Genomic DNA, 20,000 nt, shown 5'->3' with positions numbered 1-20,000 from the left:
AAAAACGCAGCCAATATAGAGCTGTCCTTCGCAAAAAAAAAACGTAACTCGTAACATTTAGATTTCCTTATTACGTGGGGCAAGAGATTATGAAGGTAACCTCCATAATCTCTTAAACAGAGTTAACTGAATAGAGTGTAATGTGAAGTGCTAGATTTCAATACCATATGAACCATGTGAGCGTTAGCCCTACAGATGGAAATGGGCCCACACAAGGACAGAGAAAAACTCTGACCAGGGTGGGAATGAGCAGTCAGTCAGAGCGGCGGAGATCTAACCCGAAGGTCGTGGGTTCAATTCCCACCCTGGTCAGAGTTTTTCTCTGTCCTTGTGTGGGCCCATTTCCATCTGTAGGGCTAACGCTCACATGGTTCATATGGTATTGAAATCTAGCACTTCACATTACACTCTATTCAGTTAACTCTGTTTAAAATATAAGTGCTACACGGCCAACGTTTGTATAAACGTAACCTTTCCTTCTCCATAATCTCTTGCCTGGCGAAATTTAAAAAGATGATTTAGCGGGACAAAGTGGGTAATTCCGGAGTTGGAAAGATGACGGTGGCCATCCCGTACTGGTAGCCAATCACAGCTACGGGATTAGTTACTTCTTAGCCACTAAGGAAGCGGTTCAATTCCCAGACTGGGCGTCATATGTGGGTTGAGTTTGTTGGTTCTCTACTCTGCTTCGAGAGGTTTTTCTCGGGGTACTCCGGTTTTCCCATCTCCTCAAAAACCAATGTTTGATTTGATTTAAGGGCCCAGGGTCATCACTTGTAAAACTGTCACAGGCTACCCTCTTTAACAATGAATAAAGTCATTAATGAAGCCACTTATATGTAAGGTACGTTTTTCATACAAAAAAAAGCGCCCTCTTGGAGACAATTTTTAAAATGTGTCCCAGGTTGCTAAAAGCTGTTAGACCTCAACACCGTTGACTATTTTAGATTATGTGAGTAATCGCTAGTTTAATTTACAGACAAAAGTGTATCGAGAACCACACTTACCTGCCAGAGACGACTTTTCAACTCTTTCGGCCTTCCCTCCCTGTCGGTAAAGATCCGTCGAAAATGTTATCGCTTCACCTTGTTGATCATTGTGAGCCAAAAGATTGAGTTCTGAAGCGCTTTGAAGGATAAACACCATGTTGAAAGCAGCAACTAAAGCTGCACAAATTAAGAGAACACATACTACAAATCGACGAAATAATCCATGATCATGCAGTCTTTTTACTGCCATTTTGAAAACTCTAGGTGATTACTGCGTTTGTCGTGACGTGTACAGGTGATTCTTCGCCTTCGAATGCAGTCTTGCTGGACAACTTTACGGCTAAAAGATCTCAGCAGTTTTCGCCGAAAAATGCGGTGAACTTTAGAAAGGTTGTAACATCAGTAAAATGGTAGTTTTCCTCACCGCTGGTGGAATTGTGACAATGGAAACTAAGAAGCGTAAAATTCAAATTCATTGCGGAAGGCATTTGTTTCTTAGGAACGAAGTTCTAATTCTCTGGCAATCTCTTTATACGTGTAGGTCTCGTTTACATATAGAAAATTTATTTTTACTGCACTTTGTTTACTTTGTGATATACAATGCTGGAAACTTTTACCTTCAAGAGGAAAAACACAAACAAAAGACCTAATGAAAGAAACGAAGTGAACAAATAATATTAAACGAAACATGTCGCTGTAAAACCGGAGACAAAAGGTAAAGACCTACAGTCGCCAAACAAATCCAACTTTATCCAACATTTTTGGGTAATGTTGCACTGTGTTGAACAAGTTGAAATGGGCCAAACGAATGCAACATGTTGGTTCCTTCTCTCTAAATCGCTTTTAATCCCTTCGTCCGCTCAATCTCTCTTTTCTCTAACATGAAACGTCCAAAAAATATGGTCTTTCTTCAAGTGTTCCGACTTTTTCTTCCTTCTTGCTTTCCCCGGCCGATCCGCCTGATTTGCTCCTTTTTCATTTCTCTCCGTATTCGATGAGACTTCGGCGAAGTTTTCATCATTCTGAGATTCAAAACTCGCTCGCTTGCAATTCTGTTGGGATTTACTCACTGGGCGACTGGCGAATTCATCTCCATGGATACCGATGACCCAGCGTCACTTTACTGGGCATGCGCGCGTTCAACGATGTTGAATACCCTTGCCTAACGCATTAAACATTGTTGTTCACACAGAAGAACAAAAGAAATGTTGGATGATGACAACAACTGCTTTATTTAAACTCGAATTTAAAATAGCAATTAATAAAGGATTGCTAATATATTCGAGAAAATAAAATGCACAAAATTGAAAGGAAAGTGATGTTGAAAACAATGTCTGGTGGAAGTCAAACTTCGTTTAACATGGTGGCCAACATGGTCCCAGGCTCTCCGCAAAAACCAACATTTCATTTGATTTGATCTCTATACAGTGTCCCCAAGCGCTAAATACACTTATTTATTTATTTATTTATTTATTATTGACACTTAAATAAAGTTGATTATCATGATCATGATTAACTAAACACAATAAACAGACTGGAGTACAAGAAGGCATACTTGCTAATTTACAATTCTTTTCGTTAAGTCTCACGCACAGAGCGAGTCAAAGGAGCTCTTAGCATCCTCGCGTTAACGTAAAACGGGAAACGGGAAACGGGAAACGGGAAACGGGAAACGGGAAACTGCAGGCTGCTAAAAAAGGTTCTTTCTCTACGAGGGTAACAGGAGACAGTGAACTACAGTTACTTATAAATTTGTGGTCCTCGGTGCGCACCTCAGTTGTATCCCCATTCCTTCGTCAATGCTCCGTTTTACGGGTATTCAAAGCCACAGCTACACGGATCAGATGAAAGTCGAAACAGACGTCGATGCAATGAGACGGGGATCGAACTGGCGACCCCAGCTCAGACGACCGCGTAGTAACCGACTGAGCTACGCCTGTCTTTACTTGTCATAAAAACGTGAATTTCCGTAACTAACAAACAAGATATTAGCTGATATCAAATAATTTTCTTCCATTTTTGGCAAAACGCAAATTTTCTTCCGACGTTTGCCATTTTTCCATAAATATGATGCTTTAAGGCCCGATTCAAACGCCGTACTTTTCATGAGTCGAACTTAATTCGAGTTTCATCCGAAACAACTTAAGAAAAGTACGCCTGTTGATTCAGACGTCGAACTTAATTGGCCGATCCGCTACAGTTCCTAAGACATTTCCAATAAAGCCAATTGATGTCGTCAGCGGTTTTTACGTTAAAGGCAAAATATGGTTTATGCATCAAGTTCGACACATGGAAAGTTCGGCGTCTGAATCAAAGCCGATTCTCGGCCGTGCTAAAGCCGAAATTCCCGGCTAGGCAAGGCGAAAAGAACGGCTCAGCCGTTCCAAGTTAAAATAGCCGTTCCTAATTGATTTAGACGCCAAACTTTTCAAGTAATTAATTCAATGTATTAAAAGTACGGTGTCTGAATCAAGCGTAAATCTCTCTCTTACAATGCCAAATGTCGGGTATACCTATTTTGTTGTTTCCCCTTATACCCGATACTTGTCCGTCATGGGCTTTCCTCAGATAAGATTCTCGAAATACCCGTGACTCATATTCTTCATCGAGGCTTTCCGGGTTATCAAACCGTCCTATTGGAAGCCAAGGGCAACTCCTTGACAAGAAACATTCTCTTATGTATTTTTTCATCGTCACTGTCCGTTTTCAATGATCCTTGCGCATGCAGCTTTGAAATTTTCGCTTTAAGATCGTCATTTTGATCCCGAAGTAACTCTAAGAATCTGTCTTTTCGCTGTACTGCCATCCGCAATCTCATGGACTCGTTAATGCAGGACGAAAGACTGTTAGAGTACATGATATAGATCACAAGTGACCATATGACTGCAGCTGATGTAATTGTAATATTCATTCGTCCCCAAGAAACCATTTTTCTTTCACCGCACGATGCGACGGCTCGAATTCCAAGTCAACTTCGTACATCTTGTCTCCAAATTTCCTGAGCTCTTGTTGTATTTCTAAAGCAAGGACCCATTTCGCGCGCGTGAAATTATTTCTCAAGTTTACCAATGCTTTTAGAATTTAAAAAGCCACTATCAAGTGTTTTGACACCTAATTTTCTGACGGTTTATCCCGCGCTAACAGTCAAATCTTTTCAAGGATTTGCCACGAAGTAAATATACCTGAAAAAAGAAGCAATCGGTTAATGTTTAAGCAGACAATACTGGAAAACGATTTTTGGGGAGATATCTGTTTTTCGCACCTTTTTGTTTCGTTTTTCAAATTAAAAATCAAATCACATGAAAATCCACTGATTTCGTCAGTTGCCAAGCAACCGGTTTAAGGTACTAAGTATGCGCAGGGGCAGAAATCTCCTATTTTGTTATCCTGAAAGCATTTTCGTCGACACAACAGCGATTGTTACAGTCAGTACCCAAGGAAAACGACGTCCGCTGGCTTCTGCCAAGTAGTCGGCACATAACGGACTTCCGGATCTTCTTCGCAGTCTCAGAACTTTGACGAAATATTGGTTGCCAACCGTTACAAAAAGGCCTTTAAATCTTGGAACTGTTCAAAGTGCGCGGCCTCTCGGGACGAGATTTACCACTGATATCAAAGAGGACATCGTTTTGAGGGGAAGATGATCAAAGAATTGCACAAAACATTTTGCAGCAAGTTATAATTTTCTCATGTAGGACCAAGGCCAACGACGGCGTCGTGTCGAACGAAACCGCAAAAAATAACACCAAATTGGTTTAACGAGCGCTGCACGCCCCGCACGTGCGTTTTTACATTTTGGTACCTTTCTTCAAAACAACAACGTGATATGGCCAGGGGCCCGTTTCTCGAAAATCCCGAAACTCTCGGATTTTTTTCGGGTGTCACAGGCCGTGTTTTCACGAGCGGTTTTTCAGGTGGCTTAGCGAGTGACAACCGTGACAACCGTGGAAACGGTTCCTTTCCCAACTTGCTTAAAGTTAAGCAAGTGGGCAAGTGCCACCAAATCAGGCAGCTTAAGCGAGTTGGCAATTACTTTCGGCCAATTAGGAGGCGCTTCCGGTTATTCAAATCGGAAATACAACAGGGGTACTTTTTTATTTTATTTTATTATTGTATTGGGACGTGATCACTCATTTAATCTTACCCGTGAAAACACGTATTATTTTTAGGTCGCTTACAAACAAATCACTTTCAGGAATGATAAGCGAGGCAACGGCTGTCGTGAAAACACGGCCACATTTCCCTCTATATGGTAAGAACGGAGAGATTTAAAGTCAAGAAACTTTACCATCATTTTGCTTTTTGTTAACTTGAAACCATGTTAAAAGTCCAGCTTATGAAAACAAGCTTGAGGCAGTTTCGTATATTATGGGTTCTCGGACCCGAACGTTATCGGGACTTTCGAGAAACGGGCCCCAGATTAGACAGTTGTAGAAATGACGACGGACATGGACACCCTTAACGTCACAACTGAAAATAACAATATCATTGGTTTAAAGAGGAAACACAATCGTGATGCACGTGCGGCACGCATTTTATAACATATTTCTGCGGTAATCTCACTTCTCGTACCCAGAGTCCTCGGGCTTTTTGGTAAGCGGGTGAGCGCCCGCTGACCAAAAATTCCGAGGACTCTGGGTACGAGATTGCGGTAATCTACGAAACAACGACGTCATTTACACCCTATTCCAAAATGGCCGCCATTTAGATATTCTTTTGTTTTTATTCAAATTAGACCTTGATGTCTCGTTCAAGGCAAAATATTCTTTTGAATTTTCAGCTCAAGAACGAGGCATCAAGGGCTAATTTTAATAAAAACAAAAGAATATTTAAATGACGGCCATTTTGGAATAAGGTCTATTACCAAATTTAAAGTTATTCTGAAAATAAATTGGTACTAGTAAAAGTGGTGTCATCGTAAAAATAGAGATTAAAACGTTCGCATTTGTATGCTTACGTTGTCGTTAAAACCTCAAAATGTTGGCATTGCTTATCTCCCCTGCATTTGATTATAATTCTGTTTACCTTGGACCTAAATTATAAATTCAAATGTAACTTTTCCTCAAGCCGACAATAATCTCGAATATCGATTGCCAAGGTACCAAACTGAAACATCTTTTGGTCCAAATTTAATAGTGTCGTCTTTCGCGAGTAATCAAAAATATTTATCACATAGCGATCAATTACACGGTCCATGGAAAATTATAAAAAAAAATTCTTCTTCTTATCATTTTAAACAGGGCAGATAATTTATTTAAATTAATAATTCAACATGAGAAAATTAATTGAAGCCCACAAATTTAATATTGATTTTCTGGTTGGCTGGTAGTGCCTTTACTGCGTTTTTCTATCTGTATTTTAATCAGTCTATCCGTCGAAAAATAATGAAACATCAACAATCTGCAGATTTATAATTTGCTTAAAATGGGTGACAAAAACTTAAACTTTGTTATTCAACTGTTACGAAATACAGTTTAAATAAACATCGAATTACAAATTCAGCGCGAAAACATTTTGTGATTCCTTGTTCTTATGATCGAAGATCTTTTTCAATCAAGAAGTTATTTTTCCCTTCCTCTTAAAACAGAAAGAAAATTCGTAATTTTGAATTTGTACTAAACTTGCAACACGTACTAGGAAGGTTATTTTTTCAATGTTAGTACATTTTTTTAATGTTAGTACATTTATTCCAAAAACAGCCTCACGTTACTTCTTAATTAAACATCTTTTTCGCTGCCATAAAATAGAACTTACCATTTCCAGTATTTTTGCTTCAGAACATAGCGTTTGATATAAGTGGCTTTTGAGAGCAGAAAGACTGGAACATTATTAATCGGCAGACTTTAAAATAGCCTCCTCCCTTTAAGATTATTTAAGTGACAGCATCAAAATCGTATTTTTGTTAACATACCTTTTTCAGAAACTGGTTTTCGCGCTCCAAACTTTGCTATAAACGGAACACGGCGAATAATGTTTCTGCATTTATAATTGAACAGCTTTGGGCCAGTCTGTTAAATGTGTAAATAAAACAAGGCTTTACGGTTTCTTAAAAGCCCTGTGGTGATAAAAAGCAACTATTGGAAGCAAATCGTGTGTGGGAAGAGAAACAGCTGGATCTAAAATCATGACTTATTTTAAAACCTCAAATTTAAGACGAAATAGGAAGAAAAAGTCGCAGTTATTATTTTAAGACCATTTCCATAAATGCCGACCTCCTATCCATTCTTTTATATTTATGTTAATTCGACCTACTGCCCTCATTTTGAAATTTGCTCTTCCTAGCGACGCTAGAAAGGGTTATTAGCATTTAACTGAAGACAATTTTATTTGTGCGAATACCTGTCACCTCGCCTACGGTTAAACTCATTACTGATTCATTGCCACGTTGAAGAATTACTCTAAGAAAAATTGTGAACACAAATCAGTCGAGCTGGGCCCGGTTGTTCGAAAGCCGATTAACTTAATCCAGGATTAGTGTAAACTTTTGTTTCATGTTTTCAACTTTTTGGTGAGAATTTCTTTCGTTTACTTTTGTTTTACAAGATTGACTTCTTCTAATGTAAAGTTTTGTACGAATACCTTTATTTGTACGAATACCTGTCACCTCGCCTACGGTTAAACTCATTACTGATTCATTGCCACGTTGAAGAATTACTCTAAGAAAAATTGTGAACACAAATCAGTCGAGCTGGGCCCGGTTGTTCGAAAGCCGATTAACTTAATCCAGGATAAGTGTAAACTTTTGTTTCATGTTTTCAACTTTTTGGTGAGAATTTGTTTCGTTTACTTTTGTTTTACAAGATTGACTTCTTCTAATGTAAAGTTTTGCCAAATATCAGCGTTGAACAGCATTTAGGAGAAGAGAAATAAACTCCTTGGTTAATTTTTAATCTGGGATTAGCGTTAATCGGCTTTTGAAAAACCGGGCCCTGGCTGTTAAACCGAAACTGTGCCCGAAAATAGAAACGCCCCATAGACTTCATCAGAGCTCAAGTTTTTTCGTTGCCAGCTGCGCTATTAGACAGACCGTATTCAGAAATGGAGGCCAAGAAATTATTCTTTTGGCTTTGCGCTAATCATCCTCACTAGCCTCCGTTTGGAGCAAACGTTCTTTTGAATTTGTTCGTGCTTCACTAGCCTCTAGTGAGAATGATTAGCATAAAGACAAAAGAATAAAATTTCGCACAAATTTTATACAGGAATGTTAATCCTGATGTGCTGTTTTTTGAAACATCAAATCATTCGAAATCAAGTTATGACGCGTGGAAATCCAAACCGTAGGAGGCACAGAGGGCTCGCAGATACAATCCATACTCCTGAAGCCTTCCAAGACCTAACCAGTCTTGGTTTGAGATTCAGTACGCCGACCGAAGAATTCCCGTTTTTCGAACATCTTTGTATTTGATGTCTCGTTGAATGTATTGTGACTAGTCGTGACACGTCAAAATACACGTTTGCGTGACTGTACCACAAGTTTTTCATTTCACCAATTTTTGTCCTGTTTTTTACCTGGGACAAAATTTGTCAGCTTCCACCAAAAATTGTCAAGTCGGGACAATCCATTCGCAATTGTAAAACGCTGTTTCGGACCGCAAATTGCCAAAGTAAACAATCTTGTCGCCAGTGCAGAAAGGCGAACCAAGATTGTGAATCGCGTGACTTGGAGGCGAGGAAACACGAGCGAATACCTAACGTAACTCGCTTTGTGGATTAACATATGACACTGCAAATATTTTTACAGACATAACAACCGCAGATTACGAGTGCTGCTACATTACTGGGGGCTTCAAAACAGGATTATCTCAGCGAAAACCGCTCATGGCTCTGCGATACAACAATACCAATAAAATCAAAGCTTACAACTAGACAGTGACTAGAGGCCCGATCAGCAGAAGTCCGAATTATATATATTGTATAGGTTGTTATTTTTAAAATATATATTGTACCTTTTTGAGTGTTTCAAAAGGTTCATCGATATCAGAGAATCCCAGGGGGTTTTAAAATCAAGTGTTTTCATTAATGAGACTACATTATTTAAGCCGGTATATACTTCCCAGTATTTTACGTAACGATGTTTGGCAATATTTTACGTCGCATGCGTTAAGACAGACATACGGAGTGCTTAGCTCAGGCTGCTAAGCATATTGGAAACATTACTAGGACAGGTCACAGAGTGATATTTAAATCTTTATGGGGATGCCAGGTGCAAATTTAAGTGGAGATTGCATAACTTGAAAGAGAACAAAATCGAGACTTGTTCTGAAAGAACAAATACAACCGATATGAGATCTGTCAAACGATAAAAAAACGATATTTTCGATTATAAGGGAGAAAAAGTTAGCCCTTACATATTACCTGTGCGCCCGGTTTTCAATGATTTCAAGATGCTCCGTATTTTCAGCGTCATTCCTGAAGGGTCAGAAAAGACCAATCGACCTTATTTTCGACCATGTGATACACACAGATGGCTGCTCCTTCCATTGCCAGCCTACGCATACACTAGTGACAATTTATTGTGACACTTCAGGACGTGTTACATAAGTAATAAGTGGACGCGCGCAAATTTGTACTCTTCCACTTCAGTCAATCTTAACGAGGTTGTCCTTCTTGCAAATCTTTGTGTAATGACGACCAAGACGAGAACTTATGGCCGAGGAATCTTGCGTTTTACTTCATGGGAGCCATGCAGACTACCAGGGCATATAAAAACGAGCGCTTGTCAGACGCACCTCGCTGAACAAAGTGACCACGTGAATTCTGCGAAAACTGTCGCCATGCAAATTACGTCTGTAAATGGAGGTAAAATGACTGTTTAAGACGTAAACAAAACATTTGTAAGGATCAAATTAATCAAGGTCACGATTTCTTTGCTTCTAAAAGCACATTTATCCATGCCTCGATTTTCTTGGTGAGGTTGCTCTCACACAAAGTCATGTATGGGCACTTTGAAGTAACAAAAAAATTATAAAAATTAAAAAAAAAATTAATAATAATAAAAATAATAATAATAATAATAATAATAATAATAATAATAATAATTTATTCATTTATATAGCGGATATATACAAAGTTCTATACCGCTTTACAGTTATAAAATTAAAATTATGGCAAAACTAAATATATATTAATTTAAACTAAAATTAGGCATAGACTTAAAAAATAAAAATAAAAATTAACTAAAAGCAATTCTAAAAAGATGAGTTTTTAAATGTGATTTAAACACAGCCACAGAAGGAGTTAACTTAATTTCAAGGGGTAAATCATTCCATAACTTAGGGGCATCAACTGAGAAGGCTCTATCTCCATAAGATTTTAGACGTACCCTAGGAACTTCCAGAAGATATTTTCCAGCAGATCATAAACTTCTTGGTGGGTTATAGTGGACTAAGAGTTGAGTAATGTAGGAAGGAGCCAGGTTATTAATTGCCTTGTAAGTCAATAGTAAGCCTTCAAAAAGGATTTGCCGATCTGCTGGAAGCCAATGCAATGCCTTGACAATAGGACTTACATTCGCAGCCCTAGGCTGTTGAGCTACGAGGTGCACAGCGCAATTTTGAATGCATTGAAGCTTGGTGATTAAATACTTCAGTGACCCCATGAGCAGTGAGTTGCAATTGTCCAATCGACAAGTAACAAAGGCACAAACAAGAGTTTTTGTGCTCTTGACAGTTTAGTACTCCCTAACCTTAACAATGTTCCATAAATGAAGCAGAGCAGACTTACAAATCAAATTTACTTGCTTATCTAGCGAGAAAAGTTTGATCAAAAACCACTCCTATGTTCCTGGCTGCATTAGACAGATGGACATGACAATCACCAACCGGGATGCTATCTAATGATGGACACCGGAGATGCTTGGAACCAATAACAAGCAGCTCAGTCTTATCTCTGTTCAATTTGAGTTTGTTACGAGCCATCCAACGATCAATGTCACGAACACAAGATTAGATGTGAGTAACCGAGCTAACCTGATCATCCCCGTCTAGGGAATTGAAAGACAGATACAACTGGGTGTCATCGGCGTAAAAATGAAAGCCCATGTTGTACCGCCTGACAATATCTCCAAGCGGTGAGGTGTAAAGCAGATATAATATTGGTCCCAGCACCAACCCCTGAGGCATTCCGCATGACAATGGCCGTGTGGCAGATGCCGACAAAATGCCAACAAAATGAAATCTGTCACTCAGGTAAGATTTAAACCAGGCCAATGCCGAGTCGCATATACCGAAACAATTGCCTAATCTATTTAAAAGTATTAAAGTGTGGAGATCAACCAGAGCCTCATTGGCTGTCAAGACAAAGGGTCTTTGGTTCCTGTTGTTGGCACATTTGAATGACTAAAGCATTGCTTGTTAACAGATATCTTTCCTATAGGTGTTTGAAAACCATCTGTCATATGCTTACCTAGATAAAACTTTGTTTTGGACTTCACTTAGCCACTAACCCTTGGCCGTGTATTTTGTAGTTTGAGTAAAAACACTTTTTTACAGGTCATTTTGAACTAAAGTTTAACAGCAATAAATGACATCAACAAGATAATGTTTTTGTTATCATAATAATATAATTTTAATATTATTGGTGTTGTTTTGATAAAGTAGAGGCCATTGGTGCGGTGATCAGCACTTCTGACTCTTGACCCCAGGGATGCTAGTTCAAGTTCTTGCTCAGTGAGATGCCATGTTATTTCATTAGACAAGAAACTTTCCTCCACAATGCCCCTCTCGACCCAGGTGTATAAATGGGTACATATTGCTGGGGGTAAAACCCTGCGTTGGACCAGTATCTTGTCCAGGGGGGGAGTAGCAATACTCTCTGTCACTTCATGCTACTTGAAACCAAGATAATCTGCGGCCATGAGTGGCTGCGTGGGCTTGTGTGTGACTTTACTTGTTAACCGTTTTAGCAAAAGCAATTATTCTTTTGATTATTTGAAGTTAATAATTTGTTATTCAGTTCCAGTGGAACCAGTTCAAAATGGTGACAAACCAGTCAAACTCTTGGCAAAGTACAACTACAGGGCAAACCCTGACAGACCTGGGGGATTTGATGAATTGACAATAACACAAGGAGAAAACCTGGAATTCTGTAGGGCACACCCAACAAATCCACACTGGTGGGAAGCAAGAAATGGCAGTGGTAATGTAGGATTTGTTCCTGCAACGTACATGATGGTAGGTGTGGGAGGGGAGGGTGATGGGGAAAAGGGCAATCGTCCCTGGAGGAGTAGGGCAATGGGACAGGAAGAAGTGATTGTTGACGTTTGGGGAGGGAGTAGAGAGGGATGGGAGGGGGGACATGAAACTCTTGGAGGAGGGGGACTATGGTAGGGGTGGGTGAGATACTAAGAGGATGGTTGATGGGGTTGTGGGGGAGATGGAAGAAAGCACTGGCAAATTATTTGCAAGGAATTGGGAAGGATTTGGTTTAGAGGACCTCAGAAGAGGTTGCAAAAAGAGGAGGATGCAAGAGAGGACTGGCAGAGGGGATTCGGGTTTAGAAGGAAACTTTTTATCTTGTACAATCATATCAGATGACGGTGGTGGAACAATATTATTTTGGCATTTTTCTTTAATCAGTCAAAAGGGACCTTTAGATTCTAAGACGAGAACGAGTATGAGTTTTGATTGCCCATTTTTAGCAAAAATACTTAGAAAATTTCTAATCCGTACAATTAATCGTACTCTTTGTTAGCAGTATAGGTAAATGCTGAGTTATTCTTATTGCTGGGAAATGAGCCTTTCTGCTGATCAAAAAATGCCAAAATTTCTACCATGTTGTTGACTTGTTTTGACACGATGACATTTTTGCAAAAGCTTGTCCTAAAATGACGACAGTATCACGTTTTTCCCGCCAAAATAGGGACTTTAAGATCTACGACGCGGTCGTCAACAAGAACGCCACGAAACAACAATTGATTGGTTAAAAGAGGAAAAATAATCGTGCTGCACGCACGACACGCATTTTAGCAGATAATCGTGCGGTACTCTGCGCAACAACCACGTGAAATCACCAAATTTGAGGTTTTGACGACAACGCGAGCATTCAAATGTGAATCTTTCATTCTCTATTTTTACTCTGAAACCGCTCGTAACAATTTATTTTTAGGATACTTCGCCCACATTGTACGACGGGAACGAGATGGCCAAACCGCGAGAAACTTACGATAGCGCAAAGTTTTATTTTGAGGGGACGTTTTCGTCGACGTCGACGTCGCCGTCGTAGATCGTAAACTCCTTAATAGGGAGCTTACCAAACGAGGACGACGACGGCTACGACGACTTCATTTAAAAATAGGAGTTCGCGTTATTCATATCACTACGAAACTATTTCGTTTGGCGTTAAAAATGTGTAGTAACTGTCGAGGAATTAAACTGGTATGTGTGGGTTGGAAGCGTAGGGAGAGAACTGAAAACTCATCGTCATGTGCTAACGTCCTCCACAGAACCTTGAATTTGGTCATTTCACGTCGTCATTTAGGAGATCACGGCAAAGAAATGTACCAAAATGTAAAATGCTCGTGCAGAGCGTGCAGAGCCATTGTTTTTGCACACTAAACCTATTGTTTTGTAGCGTTGTTGTTGCCGTCGGCGTCGTCGTTTCGTAAGCTCCCTAATGACGCTTGCTTGCGCGCGCTCACTGTTGTTCTATGAGAAAATCTCCTACTCGTAGTCGTTCTTATCCTAGCATCTAAAGCTCTCTAAAAACTATGTCCCCTTCTTTTAGTAACTGTCTAACGCCAGGCAATTTTACTTGTCAATTGGAGGTGTCCTAGCTGGGCACTTGAGAAGTCAGTGGGTTAAGGACGGTGCCTACGAATTCAAAGGTATTTTTGAGAGGTTTACTGACTATGTGGGAAAAGCAGATCTCAACAAGTGTTATTATTATACATTGGTGTCACCAGCTCGATTTTGTTTGGCTATAAGCACGCAGCTAATTCTTGCTTGCTCTGTTTCTCTTACGTCATACCTACAAACAATAGATTTTATATATGTAGAATTGACGTCATACCTACAGACAATAGTTTTATGCATGCAGAAGTGACGTCACCTAACACACTAACGAGCAGTTCGATTAGTTTTGTCATGGCGGAGCTCAGCTCAGGAATATGCATAATAAAACAATTATTGAATTTGGTTTTCGCATGTTAGCGATAATTATCAAGGCCTCAGTTTGTGTTATCCGCCTCAGCCTTCGGCAGATAACACAAACTTTGGCCTTTATAATTATCGCTAACATGCGCAACCTCATCCAATAATTGTTAATTGAAATCCAAAAAGAAAATTGGCGTAACCACGCATTTTTCGAAGATAATTAAATAACAACATTAATTTTGTAAAAAGCTTTAACCCATTAACTCCCAGGGGTTCCCCATTGACGAGTAAAATCGTCAGGCGTTAGACAGAGTAAAATAGTCTGGACGGTTTAGGCCGGTTTGGACATCAAAGGGTTTAAATACAAAGCAATGTAAAGCGTTCTTTTCCAAAATGAAGCTTTATTATCTCTGAAAAATGCGTGGTTACCCCCAATTTTCTTTTTGGATACCAAGAGCACTTGCTAAGTTCTGCTTTCTCAGCATAGCTTTGAACCGCACAAAAATATCCCTCTATTAATAAGCACCACCCATAGGAATCTGATTATCATATGGCCCGTCCGGCCCCTCGCGCGCTTTCATTGCAGAACTATTGAGAAAAGCCCCGTATGAGGGCCGTACGCATTAGCGCGAGCAGGGCCGGAAAAAAGCCGTACGGCTCTACTAGGAACACGTACTGCTCCGTGCAATGCAATATTTGGGGATTTCGTCGCTTTTAAACATCCAAGTAATTTACAGCCAGAAAAGCAAATGCAAACAACATATTAAATAAATTTCCTTGTGCAATTTTTGTTTTTTATTTTGGCCAAACTTCATCTTCTGGCTGCTCATAAATAGTGTAAAGAGCCCATATGATAAAATGCTTATTGACTGAGTTTAGGTCGGGCCGGACAGGAAAATATGTGGCCCTCGGTCATGCATGGACCTCGCGCATACGCCATGACCGCGGGCCAAATATTTTCCCGTCCGGTCCTCCCACTCAGTCAATAATTACATAGTATTTCGAGATGTGCAGAACGTATGCGCAATAACAATAGTAGGCACCGCCCTTAATCAGGCAAAAACTACCGGTTTGTCCCCTCCATTAACGCTTTGACTCCTAGCATTTTGGGAAAATTGTCTTTAAAATGCTTGGTGAAAAGATTCTCCTTAGCCTTTTTGGAGGTCAGTCTTCAATTCATACGTAATTTTAATACTACCATTTGCGTCCATCGTTGAAGCATGACGAATTTTGCGCGAAGTTTTACTTTTCAAACGTTAACGGTTTGTCAGGTTATGTGTCACTTTTGACCGATGAAACGTTGGCAGTTGTGTCATGAAATTGACAACGTTTTTGGCGGCATACCAGCATGTTTTGTTCACGTGCTCTTCAAGTTTTCAGGTTTTCCGTGAGAGCGGAGATATTTATGAATCTGACTTGAAGTCTTGAAGAGTTGTAAACATCTATCTCCCGTGAGTTTCCAAGCACGATATATGGAATTTGATATACTTTACCAAAATGACGAATGCGGGCATGTCGTGTTGAACGACGATCCCATGTGCCTCAGAATTGCAGTTTCTTCCTGAAAACGTATCGAAGGAACGGATATTTCTCGATTACAGGTAAAGCTACAATTGTTCGAGGAGTCGTCAACTAGTGTGAAAACCAAACCCGTTGAAAGGAGTGATCCATGTATAGCTCTACTTCAGATCGTCCCAAGGCCGGGGCTTGTCTGAAAAGTGACTTTATTTGCAAGGATAATGAACAGCAAGAAACTACTACCATTTGCGTCCATCCTTGAAGCGTGACGAATTTTGCGCGAAGTTTTACTTTTCAAACGTCAACGGTTTGTCGGGTCGTGTGTCACTTTTAACCAATGAAACGTTGGCGGTTATGTTGTGAAAATTGACCACGTTTTTGACGGTATACCAGCATGTTTTGTTCACGTGCTCTTCAAGTTTTCAGGTTTTCCGTGAGACCGGAGATATTTATGAATCTGCCTAGGAATCTAGAAGAGTTATGAACATCTATCTCCCGTGAGTTTCCAAAGACACGAAATATGAAATTTGGTATACTTTACCAAGAGGAGATACGTGATTCAGCGACTACGAGAAAAAAATACATGAAACCCAAGTGAAACTAGAAAGTAGGGATTACCTTTTTGCAGTTCCCACGGCCTGCTCCCGTCTGACCTTGTAGCTCAGTAGTTAGAGTACCGGTGATCTAACCCGAAGGTCGTGGGTTCAATTCCCACCCTGTTCAGAGTTTTTCTCTGTCCTTGTGTGGGACCATTTCCATCAGTAGTTCTAACGCTCACATGGTTCATATGGGGTAGATACTTAGCACTTCACATCACACTCTAATCAGTTAAGTCTGTTCAAATATAAGTGCTACACGGCCAACGTTTGCAAAAACGTAATCCTTACTTTGTACTCGCACATGTTAATTGCCGTGACTTTAACATCGTCAGTTCCCACGGCCTGCTCCCGTCTGACCATGTAGCTCAGTCGGTAGAGCAGCGGTAATTCTATCTCCTTCCAAACTTGTTAACTTCAAATTTTTTTGTCTCCTTTGCAAAACGAGCAGAGACGTCTTCAGGACGGTCAAGCAATACCCGAACGCTCTCACGGAAAACCTGAAACTTTCAAGAGCTCGTGAACAAAACATGCTGGTATGTTATGTGAATTTCACGACATAACTGCCAACGTTTCAATGGTCAAAAGTAACATAACCGGACAAACCGTTAACGTTTGAAAAGTAAACCTTCGCGCAAAATTCGTCACGCTTCAAGGATGGACGCAAATGGTAGTAGAGTAATTGAAAGAAAACAATATTATTGCTTTAGAATTGACCTCCTTGGCTTAAACTTAAATTTAAATATGAAAATCAGAATTTTTATTTACTGTAGAGTGTTTTTTCAAATCTGTTTTTCAGGTTCTAGAAAATAAGATTTCTGCTCTTCCATGGCTTGAAGAGAGGAAACAGCAAAGAACAGAGGAAGAGAAGAGAGAAAGTGGTGGCAAGTTTGGTGAACCAGTGTTCAAGCCATATAAATCTGGTGAGTAGCTCTGTCAGAAATGGTTGATGGCCAGACAAAACCCCTGGTACCGGCTAGACAGCCTTCTTTAGCTTGCTAATTTATTACTTATCCATTCATAGTTTTTGTTGATTTAGAGCTTTGGAAATTGCAACAGGCATCAGTAATAGACCCCTTAGGCTTAGTCACAACATTTTGACCACTTTGATGACGAATATCGTTGTCGATAAGAGTACAGACAACGCTGAACCACTTTCGATTTGTTTTTTACCACAATATTCAACGCCAAAGAAGTGTTTTTTTCAGAGCGTGACCGAAATCACGACACGAAGAAAGAGCAAGCGTTGTCTATAACTTTTTTTTTGTTGCAATATGATTGGTTTATTTTCCAAAATGAGCGTTCCTGATTGGCTATTGCATTGTGTGACAAATTGACGCGAGCATGGCGCAAGCAGCGTTGTCTAGACTCTTATCGACAATGGCAAATTAGCCAATCACATTGCAAGATTACAAGCATTTGTGGTAAAATTAAAAATTGTTTAGTGTATATTCTTAAGCCTTAAAATGGTGGAAAAATGTCATACCTTCTGTCATTCTTGTTAATAATGGTTACCATGGTTTCAAATTCGGAGAAAAAAGGATACTTTCAACAGCTGTACTCAGAACCCGTGAATTTTCATTTCTATGTTAATGTATACAGTGTATAGTTGGAAATTAACAACCCAGTATATACAATGTGGTTTACTTAAGGTGGTGTGTTTCTGTTTCACAGCATATGGTAATAATAATGACAAAAGCAGCTCCAGTGAAAACTTCTACTGCGACATTTGCGGCAAGGATCTCAATGGGCCAATTCCTTACAACATGCACTTAAACAGCAAAGCACACAAAGAGGAGGTGGCATTAAGAGAAGAATTTAATCTATAAAGAGATTTAATACCAAGGTCTGTTGCTCCTCAAGATTGTCGCTAAAAGCTATCCACCAAAACCCCTTGGGACACTTCCTTTCACATTACACAATGTTATATTCCCAACACTGAGGCCCTCCCTGCCCCAGGGGTCTTGGGAAACATTGCTAATTTGAACTGGGAATGAGGGAACAAAGACAAAATACACCTTATTCCAAAATGGCTACCATTTAGTAGTATTTTGTTTCCTTGCAAATTAGCCTTGTTGCCTCGTTTAAGATTAAATTAATATTTTTTTGAATTTTAAGTTTAATAACGATGCAAATGGGGCTAATTTTTAATCAAACAAATGGCCATTTGGGAATATGGAAGATAAACCATTTTAGAGAACAAAAAGCTGAGAACAAGTTTGAGGGTTATTTTGGAAATAAAGAAATGCAAACAAATTCTTCAAGAGAATAAGGACCCCCCCTCTCCTCCCCTCTCATCCCCTCCCCACTCCCTGGGAGGGCCTCAACACTTGTGGCACTGGCATACAGAAGAGAAAATCTCAGTTTTAGATACAGAACTTAGGGTATGGACATGGAGAAATCGTTGTGTAGTTTGCCACTGATCTGCGGAATTATTACGATCGAAGCAGTGATTTCAAAACGGTTAGCACTTCAAAAATTGTGATAAGCATCTCTATTTGAAGTTCTTTGCCTGAGCTTGTCTTTTATGCTTAGAGGTTATTCTAGGCGATGGGGTGGAAATTTAAGGGTTACATTTTCAAATGACTTTCAACAAATGTTGCTCAGCAAAATCTATTGTGGCACAACATTGAACTGTTTGTCATCACCTTAATAACTATGGATGTCGGTTGTTTTACGTACAAGTCGTTTTGGCCTTAAGTAGATCACCTATACTGAGGTCAAATATCCCACACAAGTGAGGTCGATTTGCCCTCACACATAGAGTCGTTTTGCTGACACCGGCAACTTTTGTATAGGAAATCGCACATTCTCAAGTTCAGGTCATTTTTATGTGAGTCTTGCGTGTTGGCGACTTTAGTGCAGGAGAAACTACCGGCTACCATATCATCTTACCACTTAGGTGGTTAAGTTGGCTTCATTAGAGCGTCTCAATTCTGATCAGACTGTCACGCAAGGATTCTCTTTTAATCTCATATTCCGGTTCCACCAATGATTGTTTCTTTCTCTACAACTGGTTCGAACATTGTTAATTTGATTTATCCTTTGTTGCACTCCTCACTTGAAAACCGCATCGACTCGTTCTGACAAATGAACTTTGTATCGATTTGGGAGTGGTTATATAGACTTTGAAATTAATTTAGGTAAAATCAGTTCTAATCTACTTTTATTATTGAATAAGTTGTATGTCTTGTTTTTCTTTTAATTCTTTTAATTTTCCTATTTTCCTTCAGTATTATTTTTTTCCTTTCTTCTCATGTATAGTTATTTATTGTATTTTCACTTTGTATAACTCCTACAAAAGTGAAATAAGATGGATGCATTAAATAAATTATAAAAATATTATTGCGGTTATTGTCGTAGGAAAATTCTTCAGTTTTTCTCCGCGTAGAATCGATTGGAATCGGCACGGGGTAGCTACGTAACAGGGAAGATTCCCAAGGGGTGTTTCCCGAAGACGGAAAGGTGTTGAAAGCCTCATTTACACCAGCAAGTTTTCCTTGACAATTTTTTCCTTAATAAGTCTCCTTGTTCAAAAACTGGCGTGCTCGTTTTTTAGCAAGGACACTTGTTCAGGAAAAACTCGTCAAGGACGATATTTGCTAGTGTAAATTACTTCACCCTGCTAGCAGAGCCTTTCTTTTGCTTGCTCGATTTTGGCGTTCTCGAGAAAGGCTCTGCATGAATCGAGTAAGATCTTTATTGAATATGCGCTGCATGTTGCCCGGATACAGTCTCGAACCCAAGCCTAATATGCCAGATCTCGCCGCCATCTTGGTTTTTCCTGGTACAGCGGGCTCAATTAT

The 20,000-nt window shown here is 39.6% G+C and overlaps 2 protein-coding genes across 2 annotated transcripts in view; one reads left to right on the top strand and one right to left on the bottom strand.

Moving 5' to 3' along the window:
- LOC137985104 (protein O-linked-mannose beta-1,2-N-acetylglucosaminyltransferase 1-like) overlaps positions 1-1,488 on the bottom strand; it is a 9,454-nt gene extending 7,966 nt beyond the window's left edge. The window contains exon 1 of the mRNA XM_068832582.1: positions 1,008-1,488. Within this exon, the coding sequence (XP_068688683.1) occupies positions 1,008-1,239 (232 nt within the window). The 5' untranslated portion in view covers positions 1,240-1,488. The remainder of the gene's footprint in view (positions 1-1,007) is intronic.
- A 7,859-nt stretch (positions 1,489-9,347) lies between these two features.
- LOC137985107 (uncharacterized) lies at positions 9,348-19,539 on the top strand. Its single transcript, XM_068832593.1, has 4 exons — positions 9,348-9,788; positions 11,943-12,160; positions 16,994-17,117; positions 17,869-19,539. The coding sequence occupies exons 1-4, from the start codon at positions 9,614-9,616 to the stop codon at positions 18,021-18,023; spliced, it is 672 nt and encodes a 223-aa protein (XP_068688694.1). The 5' UTR covers positions 9,348-9,613; the 3' UTR covers positions 18,024-19,539.
- Positions 19,540-20,000: the final 461 nt, after the last annotated feature.

Source organism: Montipora foliosa, chromosome 14, assembly GCF_036669935.1.
Source record: "Montipora foliosa isolate CH-2021 chromosome 14, ASM3666993v2, whole genome shotgun sequence".
NCBI classification, from domain to species: Eukaryota; Metazoa; Cnidaria; class Anthozoa; order Scleractinia; family Acroporidae; genus Montipora; species Montipora foliosa.
Note: the sequence above shows the minus strand (reverse complement) of the source record. Positions and strands in the feature narration are given on the sequence as shown.